We start from the raw sequence: 23,231 nt of genomic DNA, 5'->3' as shown, positions 1-23,231 counted from the left end.
CTAAAGAAATTCGCTAGGATTTTTCCTAATTATTTTAAATATTTTTTAATATTTAAAGAATTATCAAAATTCAAAAAAAAAATTTTTAAAGGATTAATACTCATTGGTCTTCAACCAACTCGGATAAATTAATGGAAAAAATAACTTTTAGCAGTATTTATCAATAGATTTTGTAAGGCAAAAAATGGGAAATTTAATGAATTTATAACGTTCTAATTAAGAAAATCATAAGTTTTTCGGCAATTGTATTCAGCAGTTTTTAATAACGACTATATAAGGATAATAATGCGCTGATCAGATTGTGTAAATTGTAATCGGTTGCAACGTAGTGAGTGCACAAACTTAGCTCGAAATGTCTTTGGGGGAAAGAGACTTATCTTGAAGGCCTGATTAAGGTAACATAAAGTAACTTTACAAATGTGAAAAAATTCACGCGCATTGCGTATATAACACTAATTGATAAACAAGAAAAAAAAAATCAGTTTATCATTTCATTAGCCGGGAAAAAATTGTCAAATAACTTGTTGAAAACGCAATTTTGCTAGACTGCAGCCTTAATACATTATACGTAAACAACATATCTCTAGTGTTGCCAAAACTGAAATTAAACTTGTCTTAAGTTACTAGCACTGTGACATCTATTGCCCAAATAATTTCCACAAAAATTGTATTAACATAACAACCAACTCACATATTCCTGCCTGCAGCCAACTCACAACGTAACATAGTTGCACAAAACAAACTCAATAAAATGGTCTATAAAAATAGAACGATGGCGTCGTACATGCAAGCGATAAGACAGCAATCCTGTTTACCGTAAGATCCAACGCTTATCTTGGAGCAAATCTTTTTATCTCGCTACATGTAACTGCAGGGATGTGTTGCCGATTCGGAATCCATGGGAGAATCAAATTAATTTTTTTAATCGCGAATAGCGCTGTCGGTGTTTCAGTGAACAGATAAGTCTTTTAAAATAATTAATTTACTTTAAATATTTTGATAGTGACGTACTTGGGACTTCTAAAACAAGGGTGTAAATAAGAAACCGCTGTTGTGTACCTACTGATATAATTCTAATTTTATCAATCAGTTCGTAAAATATCCAATATGACAGAAGAGACAGAACTTATTTATTGTGAAACAAATAAGTTTAGTACAAAATTTTCACATCGCTTTTTTTGTTACCAGGGCCCTAATATCTACAATAAATTAAACGAAATTCTCTCAATTTTTTCACTAACAACTGACAAGTGTAAACGTGTGGTAAAGGAATGGATTCAAAAATTGGATTATGCTGCTACAGAAAACTTGCTTTAAATTATGAAATTTGTGATGTTAGTAAATATGAATAATATAATAATAAATTATTTATTACAGTAGGTAAAATGATAAAAATTGCTTTCAGTGTAAATTATTTATTTAAAATATAAATAAACAAATGGATGAATTTTAAAATATGTATGACACACAAACATAAACGCGCGCACACACACACACTCACAACACACACACATACACACACAGCACACACACACACACAAACACACACACACACACACACACACACAACACACAAACACATATGTAGGTATATTTTTAATTTTTATTGTGTAAATTTTAAATAACAATAAACTTATGTCGTTCTCACTACCTAACCACAAACTTTTGAATTATGTGTAACATATTTTTGTAATTGTATTTTGGTTCCGAGGGCGGGGACCTGGTGATCTGTGATACCGGTTAAAACCCATTTCAGACACCAGCTCCTCCAACTCCAGCTTATTGTTTGATAATTTTGTATGCATGTAGATTAATTTATGTGATTGGGAATTGTGAGGAGAAATAAATAAATGATTTGATTTGATTTGATTTGATTTGATTGTACCATCAATCTAATACAACAGCTTCTTTTTTCCTTTCCTTTATTTTCCTATCTTTTTGTGGTTCCTTATTTTGAATACATGTTTCGCAAACCTACTGATTTCTGTATAACTAATGGATATTGCGTGTTTGAGGTAAATCCCGTGTCATGTGAAACGTTGGGAAGATGAATTTCACATGTGATGTACTGTGGGTATATTTCTTTGAAGGGAAAATATTATAAGAACTTCATTCAGAGTCGTGTAGGATAGAGATTTTCCGCTACTGTAAGAAACTGAGAAATCATTTTTTTAACGGTTTTTTATTGATCAGGATATCAGTGAGATATTGGCAAATCTATTATGCAGACTGGCAAATTTATATATGTATTTATAATATTTATTAAGAAATTTATAAAGAAAAAAAAAAAAACAATTCTTATATTCAAAACTCTTATCGTGTTTCATTTTTAGGTAAATCCAATTATAATGACGTATGTGTTGAGATAAAAGAGATAGGTATGCAGAACATTGAAGAAAATTCTAGACACAAATAGACCGTGTCGCAGAGTTAATTAAATTTAATGAAAATAAATTCACCAGTTGATACCTAAATTTTTTTTAAATTGATATTCAAAATAATTATGGTATCTTTCTTTTCAGATATCCGTTCATAAAAATTTAACTTATTCACAATTCATTTACCAGAATACTAACACCCAAATTCGTTTAGCTAAATATTTTAAATCTCTATGAAAAAATATTTACTCATTTTATATCGATGATATTGTTATGTATATGAGCAATAAGTCTCAACGAGCGAAACGTCCCGCAAACCCCCAAAACAATCGGTACATTGCACCTGACGCTTTGTTGTTCCGTCCATTCACACAAAATGCTTCACAATACCAAACATTCTATTTGAAAAACTGTAAAATATACGAATAATCACTCAAAACTAACGAGACATCATTTTAAACTAACAATTTGTTACGTTTCTTTAGTAATTTCTGTAAGTAATAATACTTATGTTTTTGAGTTACAGTAATTTTGCAGAGACAAAGGAAACACAATATTAACTCCAATTTGTATGCTAATGACAAGCCACAACTTTACTTTGTACAGAAATAAGTAATACCTTAATCGGAATGAATTCCATTCAAGGCAGAAATATAATACGGCATATCAACTTTACAAATCTGAATAAAGCGTGCATAAAAGAAACGCATTCTATAATAATATTATAAAATGCAAAACAGGCAACTACTTAATATTAAAAAGCACAACATGACATGATCTATATCAATATTTTAAAACTGTAGAGTTTGTTTGGAAAATAATTTCAGTGTTAGATAGCCCATTTATCCGGGAGGGTATATGCTATATATAACATAATCACGGTATGGTGCGATCCCACAGGAGCGGAGTAATACGCATAAAGTCGCGGGGCACCGCTAGTAAAATTATAAAATGCAAAACGAGCAACTATTTACTATAACATATAATCTAGACTAGAAAATACACAAAATTATACAACTTATATAACAATAAACTTATCATACAAATGTATTTTGGCGCAGTCATTTCACAATCCCGCAATAGCAGAGATGCTCGGGTGTTGAATAATAACTATGCATCAAGATATAAATAAACAAAATTTATCAGTTTGTTTTCGCCGCATAAAGAGCGATATCGGTCAGCTAGCTGTTGGAGCCAATCCAAGATGCTACAATGCACTCTACCACATATTCACTTTATACTTGAGTACTCAACTACTTAGCAATATAAACACGAAAACAAACAAGCCATGGCTGACACTCTCATTAGCGTGGTAACGCAAATTTCTATTGTTAAACTTAAAATTACAATTGAGCTCATGTATAACATATTAAGGAAATATTGAGTTGCTAAACTTTATTATATAATGTAACAAAATATTATGTATGCTCTGTATCATATATTTCAGATAAGTATATTTTTGGGATGTAAGGGAGCACAACAACACCTCAGTGCTCCAAAAGTCAACCTCACCTTCACGTGGTGCATCCTGTTAATCAACGGACGAGGCTCTGACGACCGATTGATGGCGGTATAACCATCCAAAAAGTGGCATAGTTAAATAGGTTACGCCGGTAATGGGCAGCAGCATCACCGGTGAGAAAAGGCTATGCTCTGCGGTCGCCAACCCGCATGCCCAGCGTGGCGACTATGGGCATTTACCTCCAATGGCTTGTCAAATTCAACCACGGCCCCCAGTTCCCGGTAGTTCTACTATTCCCGGCTACGGCGGCGGTCGTGGTAACGGTAGAACAGGGGGTGCGAAGAATCCCCGGGCTACGGTAGGCCGCCAAATCCAACTGACCCTTGCAACGTATAACGGACGCACGCTACGGCTTGACGAACATCTAATTCAGCTTGAAGAGGAGCTTAAACACATTAAGTGGCATATTCTTGGGCTATGTGAAATCCGAAGAGAGGGAGAGGATACCATAACACTTGAATCGGGCCATCTAATGTATTACAGAGAAGGAGATCGTCGTTCCGAAGGTGGAATTGGGTTTTTGGTCAATAGAGTCCTCCTTGACAATATTGTAGAGATATCCAGTGTGTCATCTAGGGTAGCGTACCTGATAGTTAAGCTTACTAAGCGATATAGCCTTAAAGTTATACAGGTTTACGCACCGACATCGACATACTTGGACGAAGATGTTGAAAGCTTCTATGAAGACATCTCAAAGGCTCTACATAACACCAAGAAGGCCCACTTTAATGTTGTCATGGGTGATTTTAACGCAAAAGTGGGAGTACAAAATTGCAATGAATTTGTGATTGGGCCGCATGGTTTTGGATCTAGGAACCAAAGGGGCCATATGTTAGTCAACTTCCTAGAAAAAGAGGGACTATTCTTAATGAATTCCTTCTTCAAGAAGAAGACTCAAAGGAAGTGGACGTGGCAAAGCCCTGATGGACAGACAAAAAATGAAATCGACTTCATCATAACAGACAAAAAGCGAATATTCATTCCCATTTCCCTTTCCCTCGGCGATCGCAGAGACGTACGGACGTGTGTACTACCTTTCAATTCTGAATTTAATTAAAACAATTCCACTGTAAATAATAAGGAAGCATAAGTTCGAACAACTTACAATATAATCTCCTCGCTACGTGTTCCCATGGTACCGCAGTTATCCAGTGAGTACTATCATCATTACATCCCGCTAACACTCGAAGCATTTACTCACCACTCAAGTTGCAAACAACACGTGTGCCAGTGAAGCTTTGACAACTGCCTGTACGCAACGCGAGCGAAAGAGAAGTACTGATCGAAGAATTTCTTTCCTACCTTCTGATTTATTTGTTTTTTTTTTCTCACGTTCTACATTGAATCGGCTATAACGACAAAACAATTTTATCATATCATGTATCATTCACCTCCACATGCAAATAAAACGCTTTCGGCGCCACAATTAAATTTGAATTCAGAGGAAGGCGCCTTTGACTCGAATATTACGCTAAGATGCGAAAAAAGGAGACGATTATCAGGCGATGAAAAGAACGAGTTTGCAATATTCAAGTCAGAAATGCATGACATGCTCCTTGAAATGTTCAACAAATTGTCAAATAATCAAAATTGTCGCCTGGATAAGCTGGAAAAAACTATTTCCGAACTAGATAAAAACATAATATCGGTTAAAAATACTAATAAGGACATCGAGGTGTCCATAAACTTTTTATCTGATAAAATAGAAGACTTACATGATCAAATAAAGGTGATAAAAAATGAATCAAAGAATATAGATATTAGACTAAATACCATAGAAGATAGGATGAACAATCTGGAGCGAGGCAACCGAAAAACAAGCATAGAAATAAGGAAGTTGCCTAAAAAGGTAAATGAAAGAAAGAACGACTTATTTGTAAACGCAGAACACTTACTCAACAGCCTTTCACTACAATCTCTGTATTCAAACATACGCGATGTCTTTCGCCTTCCAAGCCGGAAAGAAGCCCATGACTCACCTGTAATTGTGGAGTTTACTGATACCCAGTCCAAGGACAAAGTGTTGGATGCTATCAAGAAATTCAATAAGAAGACGGGAAGTCCTAAAATTAATACCAATCATTTCGGCTTCGAGGGGCAGCCTTCTCCAGCTTTTGTATCGGACTATCTGACCCCAGTAGACAGACGCATGTTCTACTGTGCAAGGGAATTCGCAAAATCTGAATCATACGCTTTTTGTTGGATGTCAAATGGAAGAATCTATCTACGCCAAAAAGAAGGATCACCGCATATACTAATAAAAAATGAAGACCAACTCAGACAAATCAAAAGAGATATATGACTAGTGTTTGTTCTCATTGTTGCTAACAATTCTTTCACATTTTCATTGTTTATGTTACACCATGTCAATAAAATAGTTATAATTTATTTAATAAAAGCCAACTCCTATCACCCCAACTCACACAAAACACAAATTAAACGCATACAGAAATTATACAATACTATTACTTCACACCACAACTTTATTAATTATACACAATTACAATTTATTACGTTTACTAGAGGTTGCTATTTAAATTTCTTGCGCCTACAAATTATCATTTATCAAATACGTACAAACACATATATTTCTCCAAGAACGTGCCAGGCGTTTAAAATTCTAATTTTTTCATTCTTCCACGAATTATATCAAACGTTTATTCTTAATAAAACTTACGTGTTTTCATTTACTTTAGAGTCATTTATCTTATATTATTTTTACATTCAATGTCTTAGTTAACAATATTAATTCGGATCTGGATAATTATATAAAACCAACATGTGTAAATGTCGATACATATTCAGAATGCCGTTATGTGCTCAAATGGCATACCAAGCGAGGCTTCACCATACTAACAGCTAATATACGAAGTATAAACTGTAACTTCGACCAATTAATAGCTCACATTAGCGCTATGGATATGCAACTGGACGTCGTCGTGCTCACCGAGTGCTGGACGAATGCTGACAGTACGCCACCGACAATTGACCAGTACGATATGTTCTACTCACAACACAGCTTAAACCAAAACGACGGTATTGTGGCCTATGTAAGGAGAGGTTTGAATACTATGTGCCATGAACCGCACATGGTAGAAGGCAACTGCCTCGTATTAACTATTAATGGTACCTGCAGCATCGTTTGTTCCTATAGACCGCCCAGTTTTTCCAACGCCTCACCTTACCTTCATTCATTAGACACAATACTACAAAATATTAAATCTAAAGAAATCATACTCACCGGGGATATGAACCTTGACACAATTAACGAACTTAAAAGTAACCACACAAACGACTATCTGAATATTATTGCAATGCACGGTTTAATTGAAGGAATCAACTTACCAACTCGTAAAAATGCCTGTTTAGACCACTTTATGATAAAAACCTCAAAACCTTTTCAAACTGTTGTATTGCCTGAATTGACTGATCACAAGCCCATAGTTCTCTTTATTGAAGAAACAAAAATATCCAACCAAATCCATAATAACAGTAAGTGCAACATTGACATGAAAATACTCGGTGATAAACTAAATGAAAAGCCTTGGTTGAAATTTAACTTTTATGATATGACGGATGTAAACCTAGCAACAAATATACTTTTAAATTGTATTAAAGATTCTATAGTTGCAAGCTCTATAAATAAAACAATACCTAAAAATAAACGAATTCTGAAACCCTGGATCACACCTGCAATATTGAGATCTATTAGAAAAAGAGACGCAATGCATAAAAAACTTAAAAAACAACCGAAGAATGAAATTATGCATTTGAATTATTTACGCTATAGGAATACGTGCAACAGAATCATTAAGACACAAAAAAATCAATATTATAGAAATCAGTTACTTTCTAATAATCGGAATATCAAAAACACTTGGAATACGATAAAAGAAATTTGCAATATGAACAAAAAAACGGCAACTTCTAATAATTTATTATGTAACAATACAAATGCGGTTGAGTCTCTTGATATTGTTAACAAGTTCTTCACTGGGGTAGGGCAGGATTTAGCAAACAAAATTTTAAATTCTATTGATAAAACAGAGGACGAACTTTCCAGAAACGCGACAAGTAAGGACGGGCCGCTCCACTCCATGGCTTTAATACCAACAGACTCATATGAAGTTAATAAGATCATTCACTCAATGAAAAAGAGTAGTTCGCCGGGGTGGGACGGTTTGACTTCTCATATACTACAAAAGTTCTCTCAAATTCTAGTTGACCCAATAACCTTTTTATGCAATCTTAGTATGAGCTCTGGAATTTTTCCTTCGTCTTTAAAAAAATCAGTAATAGTACCAATTTTCAAGTCGGGTACTGCTACAGAACCTTCCAATTACCGACCGATCTCCTTACTACCCAGTATTTCTAAAATTTTAGAAAAAGTTGTTACCAAAAGACTGATCGACTTCCTAAATATAAATAATATAATCTCACGACACCAGTTTGGTTTCCGTTCTGGAGTCTCAACTGAGGATGCGACGCTAAGACTTACCGAACTTATAACTACATATCTGGATCGTGGTGAGAAGTGCCTGGGAATATTTTTAGATCTCCAAAAGGCGTTTGATACCGTGTCGTCTAGAATCCTCATTGCTAAATTGCAAAATATTGGAATCAGAGGAGTGGTCTTGAACTGGTTCCAGGACTATCTTACTGACAGATCACAGCGTGTTAGCAACGAGGCAACTAGCTCTCGGTACGGTATCCCTCAAGGAAGTACGATCGCGCCAATCTTATTTTTGATCTACATTAACCCACTGTGCATGATGCAGATACCCAACGCTGACATTACTATGTTCGCCGACGACACTGTCATCCTATTCCACCACAGAAACTGGCGTGACGTCAAAATAGCTACAGAGGCAGGATTGGCGGCGACATCTAGATGGCTTGAGGACAACCTTCTATCGCTCAACATAAGAAAATCAAATCTTATCTGTTTCGCAAAAACAAAACCTGGATTGCCTACTAGTGATTTTAATATTAAATTACATACCTATCCGTGTAACAGACATCATCACTATACCAGTAGTTGTGCTTGTATAAACTTAACGCGTGTAGAGCACTGTAAATATCTAGGCATTCAAATAGACCATAACCTAAGATGGATACCGCAAGCGAATTACCTAGCGACTAAAATGCGGCGCCTGGTGTATATTTTTAAGTCACTTAATGCTGTTGCCAACAAGAACATCTTGATTCTGGCCTACAAAGCGTTGTGCGAAAGTTTGCTTCGCTACTGCATATGCACTTGGGGCGGTATGGCAAAAACGCATTTAATACAAGTGGAACGAGCACAACGTTGCCTTATTAAAGTTGCCTTGAAACTTCCATTTAGATGTCCTACCACTGCAGTTCTCAAAGAAGCACAGGTGCTTAGTGTCCGCAAATTATATTTCTTAAATATTCTCCAGAGATACCATATTAATACTGTACCTACGCTTCAAGTAGCGAATAAACGGATAGATCGATGCCCTGTACCTGCTATTAAAAGTAAATTTGCTAACAAATCATACAGAGTACTAGCTCCTCGTATATACAACAAATTGAACAATAAAATTAATGTAAAAAAGCTAAATAGGAACACCTTTAAGAAAACAGTTTTATCATGGCTAGACGAATATGATTACGATGGCTTAGAAAATCTCCTTATCTCACAAGTTAAATAAATTATTCTTAATGTAACTCACCGCAATTATACCTACTACACAACACGTTCACTCGTTACTCAAATAAATAAAACACACACACACATTCACACACATCCACCCACACTCACACACATACATACACATACACACACGCAAACACACACACAAACACACACAGCACACATTCACAGAGTTGGCTATTCTCCCTTTTATTTTTATTTTTATTTTAAATTTTGCCATTGTATAAATTTTCATTTTTACCTTTAACAAGACCAAGATGTATCAAGGGAAGGGACTGGCTCTCTTAACACAGGCTATGCCTAGCAAGAGAACCAGAGCCTCATATTCAATTTTGTATAATCTAAAGGTGAAATAAAGATTTATTTTATTTTTATTTTTATTATTATTATTCAGGGATGTCTCTGTGATCACAAGGATTAAAACCGGCAGTGATCACAGGTATCTAAGAGGCTCTCTGAATATCAATTGCAATCTTGAACGCTATCGTTTGATGAAGTCGACACTTCGGCCCAACAAAATCCAAACTGATGCGGAGCCCGAGTTTCAGCTAAAACTGGAAAATCGCTTTGCAGCTCTGGAAACCACAGACGATGTTGACCAAAGACTCGAACAAACTGTTGATATACTTAGGCGGGAAGGAGCAGCCTTCTTCAAAAGATTGCGCACTGGCAGAAAATCAAAACTCTCGGAGGGGACTTTGGAATTGATGAAACAACGACGTGAAAACCCACCGCTAACTTTGTCAGAACAACGGGCTCTAAATAAGAGAATCAGCAAGATGGTACGATACGACCTCAGATGCTCCAACACCATTGCAATTAAAAAAGCAATCGAGGAAAATCGAGGCTCGAAAGTATTCGCTCGAAAACTCAATAGAAGCCACTTGACAAAGTTAACAACATCCATGGGGAGCGTCGTTACATCGAAGCCAGAGATTCTCTCCGAAGTTGAAGATTTCTATAGCCGTTTATACGCTTCGCATGCACCGCAGCCTGAGTCCACCTGCAGTCAAGACCCGAGAGCCACCTTGACACGTCATTATACAGAAGATCTGCCAGATATAAGTCTCCACGAGATCGAGTTGGCTCTCGGACAACTTAAAAACGGAAAGGCCTCAGGTGAGGATGGAATAACAACAGAGCTCCTTAAAGCAGGTGGAGCTCCGATACTTAAAGAACTAGTTGATCTTTTTAATTCTGTGCTCTTCACCGGGAGAACTCCGCAGACGTGGAGCAAAAGCATTGTCATATTATTTTTCAAAAAGGGCAATAAAACCCTTTTGAAAAACTACAGACCTATATCGCTTTTGAGCCACGTCTATAAGTTGTTTTCTAGGGTAATCACAAACCGCCTTGCGCGCCGCCTCGATGAATTTCAGCCTCCGGAGCAGGCCGGGTTTCGAAGTGGTTATAGCACCTTAGACCACATCTTCACAGTGCGGCAGATTGTGCAGAAGACAGAGGAGTACAATCAGCCCCTGTGCATTGCTTTTGTGGACTATGAGAAGGCTTTTGACTGCATCGAGACCTGGTCTGTTTTGGAATCCTTGCAGCGATGTCAAGTTGACTGGCGATATATACAAGTGTTGAGATCTCTCTACAATGCTGCTACACTAACTGTCCAAATCCAAAATCAGCAAACTAACCATATCCCTCTACGGCGAGGAGTGAGGCAGGGTGATGTTATCTCACCGAAACTGTTCACTACCGCGTTAGAGGATATGTTTAAGACGCTGAACTGGACAGAAAGAGGCGTAAACATCAATGGCAATAAAACCTCACACTTGCGATTTGCTGATGATATCGTCATCATGGCTGAATCGCTGCAGGAACTTCAACTTATGCTGAATGACCTTGCTGAATCCTCCCAACGAATCGGTCTCCGCATGAACACTGATAAGACTAAGATCATGATCAACGATCGCATTACACCGGAGCCGATCACTACTCAGGGAGTCATTCTTGAAGTTGTTCCAGAATATGTATACCTAGGGCAAACGCTACAACTAGGTAAGAACAACTTTGAGAAAGAAATTAGCAGGAGAGTACAATTAGGGTGGGCAGCGTTTGGGAAACTGCGTGGGGTCTTATTATCGTCAATCCCACAATGCCTAAAGACAAAAGTCTTCAATCAGTGCGTCCTACCTGTCATGACATACGGAGCCGAGACGTGGACACTCACAGTGCGGCTAGTCCACCAACTTAAAGTCGCTCAGCGTGCTATGGAGAGAGCTATGCTCGGTATTTCTCTGCGGGATCAAATCCGAAACGAAGTCATTCGCCAGAGAACAAAGGTTACCGACATAGCTCAGCGAATTAGCAGGCTGAAGTGGCAGTGGGCTGGCCACATTTGTCGCCGAACGGATAACCGTTGGGGCAAACGCGTTGTAGAGTGGAGACCGCGACTCGGCAAACGTAGTGTAGGACGCCCTGTAGCAAGGTGGAGCGACGATATACGCAAGATTGCTGGTACAGAATGGCGGCGAACAGCTGAAGACCGAGCCAAATGGCGTGCCTTAGGAGAGGCCTATGTCCAACAGTGGACGGAGAAAGGCTGAAGAGAGAGAGAGAGAGAAGTATATTTTATTATGTCAGTAAAATATTTAAAATTATTGTATAACCTAAACCAGACTGGCATTGTACCAATTTTGGCAAATTATCTTTAAATTAATTGTATGTAATGTTCTTGCGTCTTACTTAACGTGAATGTTATATTTTATTTACTTACATACTTGATTTTTATATAGATTTAATTTCCCCCGATGTTATCAACAATCAGAGTAAGATAAAATCGTTTTAAACATTACGAAAACAATTCAATTTTGAAGTATACTTAGATTTAATTTCTAGACGTTTAATTTTAACAAAATAAACTTAACTTGACTCGAAAAGTAATCAAGTGCTATTTTTAGCGAGATATCGACGACGGCCTGCGTCAGCGATAAGACAATGTTTCTTATCACTCATGCCATCCACCTGCAATAATATTGCTTTCGTACCAATTGTTTATTTTTTTATTCAATTACAATTTGTTCAGAACATTTTTACTCTTCTAAACCTGAATCGTTATTTTTCAATTAACTACGAGGTATTTATAAGTTATAAGATAAGGCTTATAATGGATATTAAAAAGGATATTACAAAGAACAACAAGCCAACAAAAACGTAATAAACAACAATGCTATATTTGTAATCTATTATCCCTGAAAATATTTCTTGCGAGATAGCGTTATCAGTTATAGTTTATTTAAATATTATCCCTGATTTATTGCCCAAAGTGGGAGGTCTCTGTGGTAGATCGTCAATGTTATCTATCATGATATATTGAGAAGGGTGTTGTGACTTTTATCGATATTAATAATGATTGGATATCGAATTATAGTATACTAGCCACCCCAGCTTCGTCCGTAAAAAAATGTTGTCCATCTCGGTATACTAATATTCTTTTGTATTTTATTAAGAAGTAATACCTAATACCTTTTCCTGCGTAAGCAGTCATTCGAAATTTTATATAATCCAGATAAAAAGATTTGTGTCAATCACTATACTATATAAACATTTCATCAAGTAGAGATAAATAGTTCGTTAACCCCTGAAACCTATTTCTCTAATCTTACTTTTCAAATGGAGTACCCAGTAAAGCTTTGAAATAACTTGCTTTTTTCTATCGTAAATAATGTTAAATATAAATATAAGACTGTCAATTGTATTGTGATTTGTAAATTTTTATGAACAATTATTTTTCATATTCTAATAAGTTAATTTTTTCACTGTTGGAATTCAGCTCAACTATCTCCTAACTATCGCATATGAAACTCATTAGAAAGAGTGTAAACAACAGAAACTCAACCGTATGTACAATGTATATGAAACCCATCATCACATCGCTCATCAAACACAAATCACAATACCAAAAAACGAAAATTCCCCTTACCACAAGCTTCACTACCCAAACACATTCAACTATCGCCCAAACCCATAACAATTTGCAATTCATCCAGCACAAGAAAGGTCCGATACAAGTCGATAAGCCTCGACCGGCTAACGGGCATCGGGTCGTGATCGCTGATAACGCTCTCACGGTGCGCAGGTCGACCTGTGGTAACTAACAATACATTTTTATCGTCTTAGCTTAAACACGATCTATGGAATTGAATGTACATTTTGAGGTACGCAAATTTGCTGTCAATTAAGACGAAGATTTGAAAAGAAAGAGCAGTTACTTTTGTGAAAGAAATACATGGGCTCAGAAACAAGTGTAACTTGGATTCATGGTTGGATAAATCAGTACACAAAATGGACATTTAAAACTAATACTTTGCTTATTCAATAACAATAATAATAGTTTAAAAAAACTAAAAAACACGCTTTTTATAGAAAACCGAACTAAAAAATAGAAAATTTTATCAAATTAGTGTATTGTCATCGGTCCTCAATAAATCTACAAAGTTTGAACGAAATCTGGCCGTTTAAAGTGGGTCAAAATCGCGCCCAAAGAAGTCGGTTACAAACAAACAAACATACAGGTGAAGCTAATATAAAGCGTGTAAATAAATAAACAATCACGTCTCTAAACACGTTTCTTAATTCAATTCATGGCAGTTCACCTTTTTCCAGCCAATTTTTATTAGTCACATCAATGCGCGGCAGAGCAAATTCGTCAAGTTTTTCTTTCAACCAATTCACGTTTAGCGGCGAAGATGACTGAGTCGATTGAAATAACTTCGAGATCCTTGGAACGTTGAATGAGCCACTCGAAAACGGGCAATTATACGAATGCTGAGTCTTGAATTTGGAGACAAAGGACTCGGGAGCTGTCGCTTCGTGTCTTTGAAGAAACTATTTGAATAGTTATTTCATTAAGGCCCTTCGCTCATGGAGCTACTCAAAAAGAACTAGTCACAAACTCAAATTACTAACGAGTTGCCTGAGCGTCACAGGCCACAGCCCATACATGTTCTATAGAGATTCGCACACGACGCGACTGGTTACTAACTGGTAAGTAACGCGTTAGCAACAAATCACGCGCGACGCGTCGTGCCGGTCTCCACGCTACGCCACGCCACGCCACGCTACGCCACGCCTAAGGCCCTTCGCTCATGGAGCTACTCAAAAAGAACTAGTTTCAAACTCAAATTACTAACGAGTTGCCTGAGCGTTACAGCCCATACATGTTCTATGGAGATTCGCACACGACGCGACTAGTTACTAACTGGTCAGTAACGCGTTAGCAACCAATCTCGCGCGACACGTCGTGCCGGTCTCCACGCTACTGGTTTCCCGAGTTTCTTTGTTTTTTATGATAAAAATGAACGAGCAAATAACAGAAGTGACTGAAACCTTATAACTTGAGTAGCTTTGTATGCGAGATACAATACTAGCTACTCAAAAATGACTGAACTAATCAGTAATTACGATTACAAACCAGTTACAAATTGTATCTCGCATACAACGCTACTCAAGTTATAAGGTTTCAGTCACTTCTGTTATTTGCTCGTTCATTTTTATCATAAAAAACAAAGAAACTCGGGAAACCAGTAGCGTGGAGACCGGCACGGCGCGTCGCGCGTGATTTGTTGCTAACGCGTTACTCACCAGTTAGTAACTAGTCGCGTCGTGTGCGAATCTCCATAGAACATGTATGGGCTGTGACGCTCAGGCAACTCGTTAGTAATTTGAGTTTGTGACTAGTTCTTTTTGAGTAGCTCCATGAGCGAAGGGCCTTAAGAATTAGCTATGTTTGGAACTGTTGACTGAAAATATATTAAATTATGAATTGTCATTGAATCATGTCAAGTAGCTTGTGAAGAATATCTATCTCTATTTTCTGGTATAAACCGTTGATATTCTGCTATCGTTGTGTTTATTCCCGACTTTTCCTTGTTATACATTGTACGTAAAAATAATTCTATTTCTAAAGCGAAATAAAGCTATAAAATGAAGCATCAACGATATGCACGTAGACAGCGACAATCTAGCGACTACCGCAAACATAAGCTCCATTCTCAGATAAATTGCGACCGTATTTTACTCTATCTGTCATCGCGGATATTTATTCACGTCCAAAACCGTAGCGGGCCGCGAGTCACGAATATTCCGAATACAGCGTCTAGACCATTATATCACGAGGGATATTCTTCCGCTAACGTACAAAGGTGATATAAAAGCGACGGCACAGTTCGGTTATTCTCGTCCAACTAAAAATACAGGCATTCAACATGGCGTCGCCGATGCACTTTTTATGCACCTTGCTAAATATTTAAACGTTTCATCGAAACATACTCCTTAGCCGCTTGATATTCGCCGACCATCTAGATGCATTCCATCGCGTCTGCAGATAATCTCAACACCGAGTAATTTTCGTTGCGAATTGATTAAGCGTAACTACGACTCTATAGATACATTTTCTTTTGCCGAGCTCCGCTCAAGTTTTTGGTCGAATTACTTTCGATACGGAGAGAGTTGTACGTGTACACGCTTTATTTTCATTTCCTTTGTCACCTTTTGAAGATCTGACCTTTGAGTTTATTCAATTCGGAGAAATATACAACACTGAGATAAGTCAGAAGATTAGACTATACGCGAATATGATATGAAATATATCGTGACGTGTGACGCAACAATGTAGGTATGCTTAAAATTTGAATGTTCAAATCATCTCTTAATCGTTTCTCGAAGGTTATGTGGGTCGTAAAACGAATTGCATATACCGTAAATGCCTAGCGTGTTGCATATAAAAAAAAGAACTTAAGAAATTTGCTATGCTATTTGAGTGTAACCCAGAAATGTGGCATTCAGCGCGGCTTATTAATTCGGATGGAGTCGGGCGCTAAGATTTGCAGTGAGTCGTGACTGTACCATTAATTAATTTGACCAATGGAATGTTATTTCACCAAACGCACTCAGATGGAGGCTAGGATTTAATTAGATCTACAAGAAACATATGGTCCGCTGCCTTCCGTTGCGTATACAGCTAATTGGGTTTCAGATAACCCGTAAATTAAAGTTTTAATACCGTTTATGCGATTGAGCAAATTCGACGAGTTGGCAATATCCGTTTTTAGCGTAATAAGAATCTTCTAAGAACTTAAACTAAAAAATGTTATCAAAACTAGCACAGATATTATCTATCGTTAAAAGTATTAATTTTTCAAATATGACACGGATTGTGTGTGATGAAAGCTATTGTGATAAACTGATAAGTTTAATTATTTATAATGGTCCATATAATGATCATCAAGACATTTTTAAGTACGAGAATTATAAACAAGTACGTATAAGCTTTTCGTCGCATCTAAATACCTTATTATTTTATAATAACTTACAACATCTATAAACATTATGCAAGTGCATATGCCATATGATATCAATTATTATCAATCATCAATGATTTAGCCTTGGGTACTTGTAATTCGCTTTTCGTAAATTTATCCATTGCCGTCCTAAGTCATTCAGTGGGTACTCAGCACTCTCGTGCATTCTTGGCTTGTACATAAATTATTTATAGTAAGTATAAGTAGTCATTTAAGTAAGGCAATACTTCAGACGATCCCGTTGCCAATTTTCCATTCTGACGGCATCTCCGCCACCTTACCGTAATAGACACGCATTCCACTTTAAAAGAGAATTCTGCGCGTACGCAAGGAATTCGTTTTGCACCGACCGACCGTATTCACTTAACAGACCAAAATCAACCTTATTCCATAAATGTAAGGCTTGAAATGCAATGAACGAAAGAATAATGCCATCGCATTACTTTGAGTTTAGTTTATTGACAATGCAATTTGTTTACATTTAATGGATTTAATTCTATTTTCATGGCGGATTTTGTTCAATCTGATATTAGCTCAATATTTACGATACACTTACTTCTCTTTCTCTCTCATAAAAATGAAGCTTTATTAATATCGATTTCTCTTTTCCTCTGTGATGTTGGAAAACCGTAGTTTATTAAGGTTTAATACGCTTATAAACATACTTTGTCGGCAAAGCTTCTCTCGCCATATTATACTCGTAGGTACGCACACGGCACTATCAATAATTTAGAGTTGTATGAAATTCTGTTACTTAAATTATTATATGTACCTATTTTGTATGATTAGTTTTTATAATGTTTCATTTCTATTCAAAGTTACCTAAATATGAACAAAAACATTAAAAATCTATGTCTGAATTTAATACAAATCGGAAATTATTAACATCAGAAACATTATACGTAATTATTTATTTAATGTATCACATAAAAGCAACTAGCTAAGTATGTTTAATCACAAGTCATAAAAGCTGAAATAGTTTACGAAGAGCCATTGAAAGTTAAAAGAGGTTTGGTTAACCAATGTTTTAAAATGCTATCAGCTTGGGGTTACTAATAAACATGAACAGTTTTTACGACAAGTTAGCAACAGTGAATATTCTATTTGTACCTACTTCTCTTTACATATTTTGTTCAATTTTTTAGTGATCATTAGGTGGAGAACGTACAGAAATTTGTACGCGATATAAAAAAAAAATCTTGAAATAATTTATATTAAAATTATTTTAAGAATTTTCTTCTTCTGACTGTGATTTATTTAATTTGAAGCAAATTGTTTAAAATTCTGAACTGTATAAAATAATATTTTCTGAAGGATAGATGTACCAAGAATTATGAACGATTGCATACGATTGTAGCGGAACAGAAATAACAAATTCATTTTAATGCCACTCACAGAAAATTGTCCCTTTTATTTTTACGACCCGTATAAGGCCAATAAAGGGAGTCATTTATCACGCTATAAAGAGGATAGACAAGAACGATCTCAGATTCCTCAATTATATTAACTGGGTTTTGTTTCGTAACATTTTCTTTGATAGGTTAAAGAGCACGCAGAAGTCCAAGATACCGTTAGTAATACTATTAAAATATAATCAATTACACTTTATAATCCGACAGGATCTCAATCAACCTAGAGACCGCAGTCGGTTTCCGATAACTCTTGCAAAATTCAAAACGAATTTACAATCAATGGAAGATGCAATTGCCTTCTGGTGGACCGTTACAAGAACCACACGTATTGCCAAGGCTAATTTCAGCGGAACGGTAACAAGACAGCAATATAGATACCGGTAACACTAACTGTCCGGGAATTCGAACCAAGGCCGTTTCGATATCGATTATAAGAAAACTAATCGAGTAATTGATTTGATTGTCTGTGCAGAGGTTGAAGTCATCAGCCGTATATCTGCGCTGATCATGTTGTTAATAATATGTTTCGATATTGATTAGTAAGTCGAATCGCAAATTGAGGTCCATTATTTATTGAGCAAGTACACGTCTGTTTCGTTCAACTGTCTGTGTAGTTTTCCTGCTTTGCTATAATACTGTAACCATTAGACAAGTAAAAAATTAGGTCTACCATAGTCAATTATAATAATAATGTTACCTGCTTAATCTTTTCTCCCTCGTCAGTATCTGATAATTTCCTAACAGCATAATTATGAATTCATGACAAAAAGACAATAGAACCATGATTAGTTGCTCAGACGAAATTAACGAAATGCAAATTTATTTTCATGTAAAAAATAAAAGGGCCTTTGTCAGCAACTTCCCCTAGTCCCGAAAAAGTTGAAAAGATCTTGTCGCTAGTAAAAAAGAACTTCGAAAATCAGACGTTTCAAAGGATCCCAGGGGGAACTTGTATTTTATACTTACGAAATTTGTTCAATACCAAAAACTATTTTAAGAAAATTAATAAGAATTTGCTATGAACTATCTCTTGACTTCTTTTTGTGAATGAATCCAACTGTATAACTGTATTTTCCAACAAAATATTGTGTTTAGGCTTGAATACTGAGTTTTTTCTCCTTTAAACATTATTTTCTGACTGTGTCCAAACAATTAAAATACTTGGCTACTTCAAAATACACCACTTAGTTACCAACGATTAAGACCAAGGCAAAATCGGATACAGCTTCTAAAATTCATTTACTCGTACTACATACCGAACAAGACGCTTAAACAATAGCTAGGTGAATGTATTATCATAAAACTTTGCTAATATTGTTTTAATGCGTCCCACTAACTGGGTCACACGTCGGAGTCCAAATATTTTGAGTTTGCTATCTAGAGCGTTGATAATGTAGTGTAGACTGTATCGTGCGATATGCCGGCCCACACGGATGCCTTTCAGTGACACTAATCTAGAATTATTTCTAATTAATGTTACAAGCTTTTGCGTTAGTTAATCAACGCCGATAATTAACTATTGTAATTAACCGGGCTAGATGGAAGTATGGATTGGCAATTGGAACAGTTATATAATGTGGCATTGGTTTAATATACGTAATAATTAAACAAAAATAGTAGTAAATATTTCAAAATGAAAAAGCGACATACATTTTGAGGTTCCAAAATTTTCAAATAAGTAAGAGCTAGCGCGCACGAGCAACTTTGTCTCCGCAACTATTTTGTCTCTCCCATCAATTTGTATGGAGAGTTGCGTCGCTACGTGCGCGCACTTTCATACTAGCCCATAGGTGGGAGAGACAAAATAGTTGCGGAGACAAAATAGTTGCGGAGACAAAGTTGCTCGTGCGCGCACTGTCTTAATTTTTACACCATAATATTAAACATCAACAAACTCTTTTACAGTTTGGCAGAGTATTGTGATAATATGTATATGTGTCTTTGGTTCTGAAATGAAAAATAAAATAAAATAAAATAAATAAAACATAACGACAAATTAATAATCATTTTAAAATTAGAACTATCATCGTTTCTCCATTCCATTTATCATCAAACATATAAAAATATTGATTTTAATTATGTTGAAGCAAAGTAAAAGTGGACTGCAAGAAACCAAAAATAAATCTGAAAGGAAACAGTTAACAACAGTAAAATAAACCGAACAGAAATAAACTGCTTGGGAGATTCAGAGCGAGTTACAGAAGTGTTTATAATTTATATACAGTAAACACATTTTTGGCAACATTAAAACTAGACGAAATATCTGCTTAATAAGAACAATCGAATTGGCACTATTATTTGGGTTAATGAAAGATTGAAATACATTACAATAAATCACTGTACAATAAGATTGTTTTCCACTTAAAGATAATTATTGTCGAAGAAAAAGAAACGACTTATAACCGATCGATATAGAACCACTTGAAGATTGCACACTTCATTACGTCAACCTACGTACGCCGATTAGCCATTATAATTCAATAAACCAGTCGCTGTACGCCTATTTATCAATGCAATTAAAAAGGCTTAAAAAACAATAGCCGATAATTACACACAAACATACTCAACGATAACAAAAGCCACGTTACGCCACACAACAATCCCGATATCAGTAACTCAAATAATAATCTATGATTAGCCAAGAATTCGGGTGACGCAATAATGACTGATCATTTGACGGCGCAGCCAACAAAAGCATCATCGAATCTTTTGTAAACAGTGTTTTGTTTAACAACAAACAAATGCTGTAAACAATACCTGCATTGATTGATTCGAGCGCACTCTCGATTTCATCGGTCTCAATGGATTGAGAGGTGAATGAGTAAATTGACTTAGCGTTCAATTTGAATGAACACAAAGAGGCTTTGAAATGTCAATATTATTTGAAAGGCACAGACGAGAAATAAACAGGACCTTTTAAAACTCCTGTTTAAAACCGTTCCCGTCTACCTGATACGGTATTTCATTTAGCAAAACAGTTTTCAATCTTGAAAGAGAATTTAATTAAAACTCATTTAGAGTTTGTTGAAGTCAAGCAAAGTTGTCGATTTAGTTATAAGCGACGACTTTAAAACATTTTAAATGAATTTAAAATGAAATGCCTTTATATTAACGACGTATTTGTTCATTAAACCTACATTCGTTTTGAAGAAGCGGTGTGCTCCTTTTTCATTAAAAAAATTGCATGCAGAGGGTTGCATAATTTTCATAACATTTTCCAAGGTTCGTTAGACAACCCAATTACACATTGTTAAAAGTCCAAGTACCAACAAACTCTATTCGAAAAGTCACACGGGTTCACAAAAGAGATTACCGTTGACGTCATTACATTCAACAACGAGCTAAAAAAACATGTTTGCACATGTGCATAGAATGGTGAGTGAAAACTTACAAGTGCATACTATTTTACTACGCTGGTTGAGAAAATTTATAACAAGGGTTGGCATGTTTCAAACTTTGCGTAATTGATAGTTCTACTTCAATTAGTTCTCTTTAAACTGAGTGCATACGTTATACGGATACAGTAAATCAATATATATAAAACACACTCCATTAGAATTTCAAATAGAATTAGAGCATTTATCATCGGTTCAATTACAACGATACTCAACACTTAACACAAAACAGCAAAGTTTCGGAATCCCAATCTATAAGTGGCTTAGAGAAAGTTTGGCAGTTGCAAACGTGTTCCAGATTAAACTAACTTTTCCATTATTGGCCTGTCTTCTGCCTTTGTACTGAGGGTGTTAAAAGATCGTAAAGTTAGTGAAGCTAAACGAATTTCACAAATAGAAGGAAATGCAATCATTCACACTGAATAATAAACTCTAATATTTTATAGTAGCTAGTCTCAGCGTAAAATTTTATAGCCTATCCTATAGTCCAATTAACAAATTGGACCAATTCTTCCTGTGCTTAGCGCCTTGAAATAACAGACTCTTCAGCTTTACATACATTTGGATAAATAGATGAAGGAAATCAATCTTTTCTACCATAGAAACAGCAGAATTGAAAAAGGGCCCGTTACGAAACACGTAAAGAACTCGAGGAATGAGCGTACGAGATGCCACCGGCTTATGAGCGCTATAAATAAGGAAGCCGGCGATCCGTGAATGTGTGTAGACTGCACTGTGCAGTCACTTCTTAGTTTCAGCCTTGTTTCTGCCTCTTGGCTACTTACGAGTTGCGTTACGTATGCTGTACTGAAGATTTATGTGGATGTACACGCGTAGAAATTACGTGAGAAATGATATTTTTATTGCGAAGATTTCATTAAGTAACTTATAAGTAGGTAGTAGTTGCTATAATCGTTATTGATTTTGGCATTTTATTATGGTGAAAGTATATTATCTTCTCTTCTTCAATCCATGTCTAGATGATGCTGCCACTTAATGATGCAATTGCTTATTTTGGGTATTTGGAAATTCAGTAGCAACCAAAAGTGAGGATACTTTTAAAGATTGCATTCTTTTAACGTTTCTCTAAATCTATGAAAGCTGTGTGTCAAGGCAATTAATCATCTAATGCAAAAAATGCTCAACGTAAAATCTACATCCATACATGTAATAATGCATGCGTGCCAAGTACAACGACACGTGTGTCTGCACCCGCGCCGGCGCTGTTACACTCTTCATAAATCACTTATTAATAAGCGTTTAATTATATCTTTACTGAACTCTTTATTTTTTACTGTTATGTGACGTTGATTTAAATTATATATTTTGTGGCGTTGATGGAAGCGTGGAAGCTGTCGGCATAATCAAAAGCTGTCGTTTATACTCATAGTTTTACTTACAACCCATAGGTACCCGGAAGAAGTAGGAGTCTTACCTGTAAAAATAAAAAATAAATAAATTAGGAACAATTGAATATTACTATGATATTACATTGAGACCTATAACTATGATTGTTTTAATACAATCACTAATT

At 35.9% G+C, this 23,231-nt stretch overlaps 2 protein-coding genes across 2 annotated transcripts in view; one reads left to right on the top strand and one right to left on the bottom strand.

Annotated features, from left to right (window-relative positions):
* The window catches only part of cdi (serine/threonine kinase), a 103,666-nt gene that overhangs the window by 18,552 nt on the left and 61,883 nt on the right, over nucleotides 1-23,231 (bottom strand). The gene's annotated exons all lie outside the window — the stretch shown is intronic.
* On the top strand, nucleotides 5,010-6,351 carry LOC149904787 (uncharacterized). Its single transcript, XM_090106888.1, has one exon. It carries the CDS (start codon nucleotides 5,279-5,281, stop codon nucleotides 6,200-6,202), a length of 924 nt encoding a protein of 307 aa, XP_089963014.1. The 5' UTR covers nucleotides 5,010-5,278; the 3' UTR covers nucleotides 6,203-6,351.

The sequence above is a fragment of the Colias eurytheme genome, chromosome 11 (genome assembly GCF_061535395.1).
Source record: "Colias eurytheme isolate Ceu_HAF_F1 chromosome 11, ilColEury1 Martin Lab GWU primary, whole genome shotgun sequence".
In the NCBI taxonomy this organism is placed as follows: Eukaryota; Metazoa; Arthropoda; class Insecta; order Lepidoptera; family Pieridae; genus Colias; species Colias eurytheme.
The sequence above is the reverse complement of the archived record's forward strand: the minus strand, read 5'-3'. Positions and strand labels throughout refer to the sequence as shown.

What these genes read in the sequence shown, in the direction of transcription:
- LOC149904787 (XM_090106888.1), top strand. Translation starts at nt 5,279, where the DNA reads ATGTATCATTCACCTCCACATGCAAATAAAACGCTTTCGGCGCCACAA.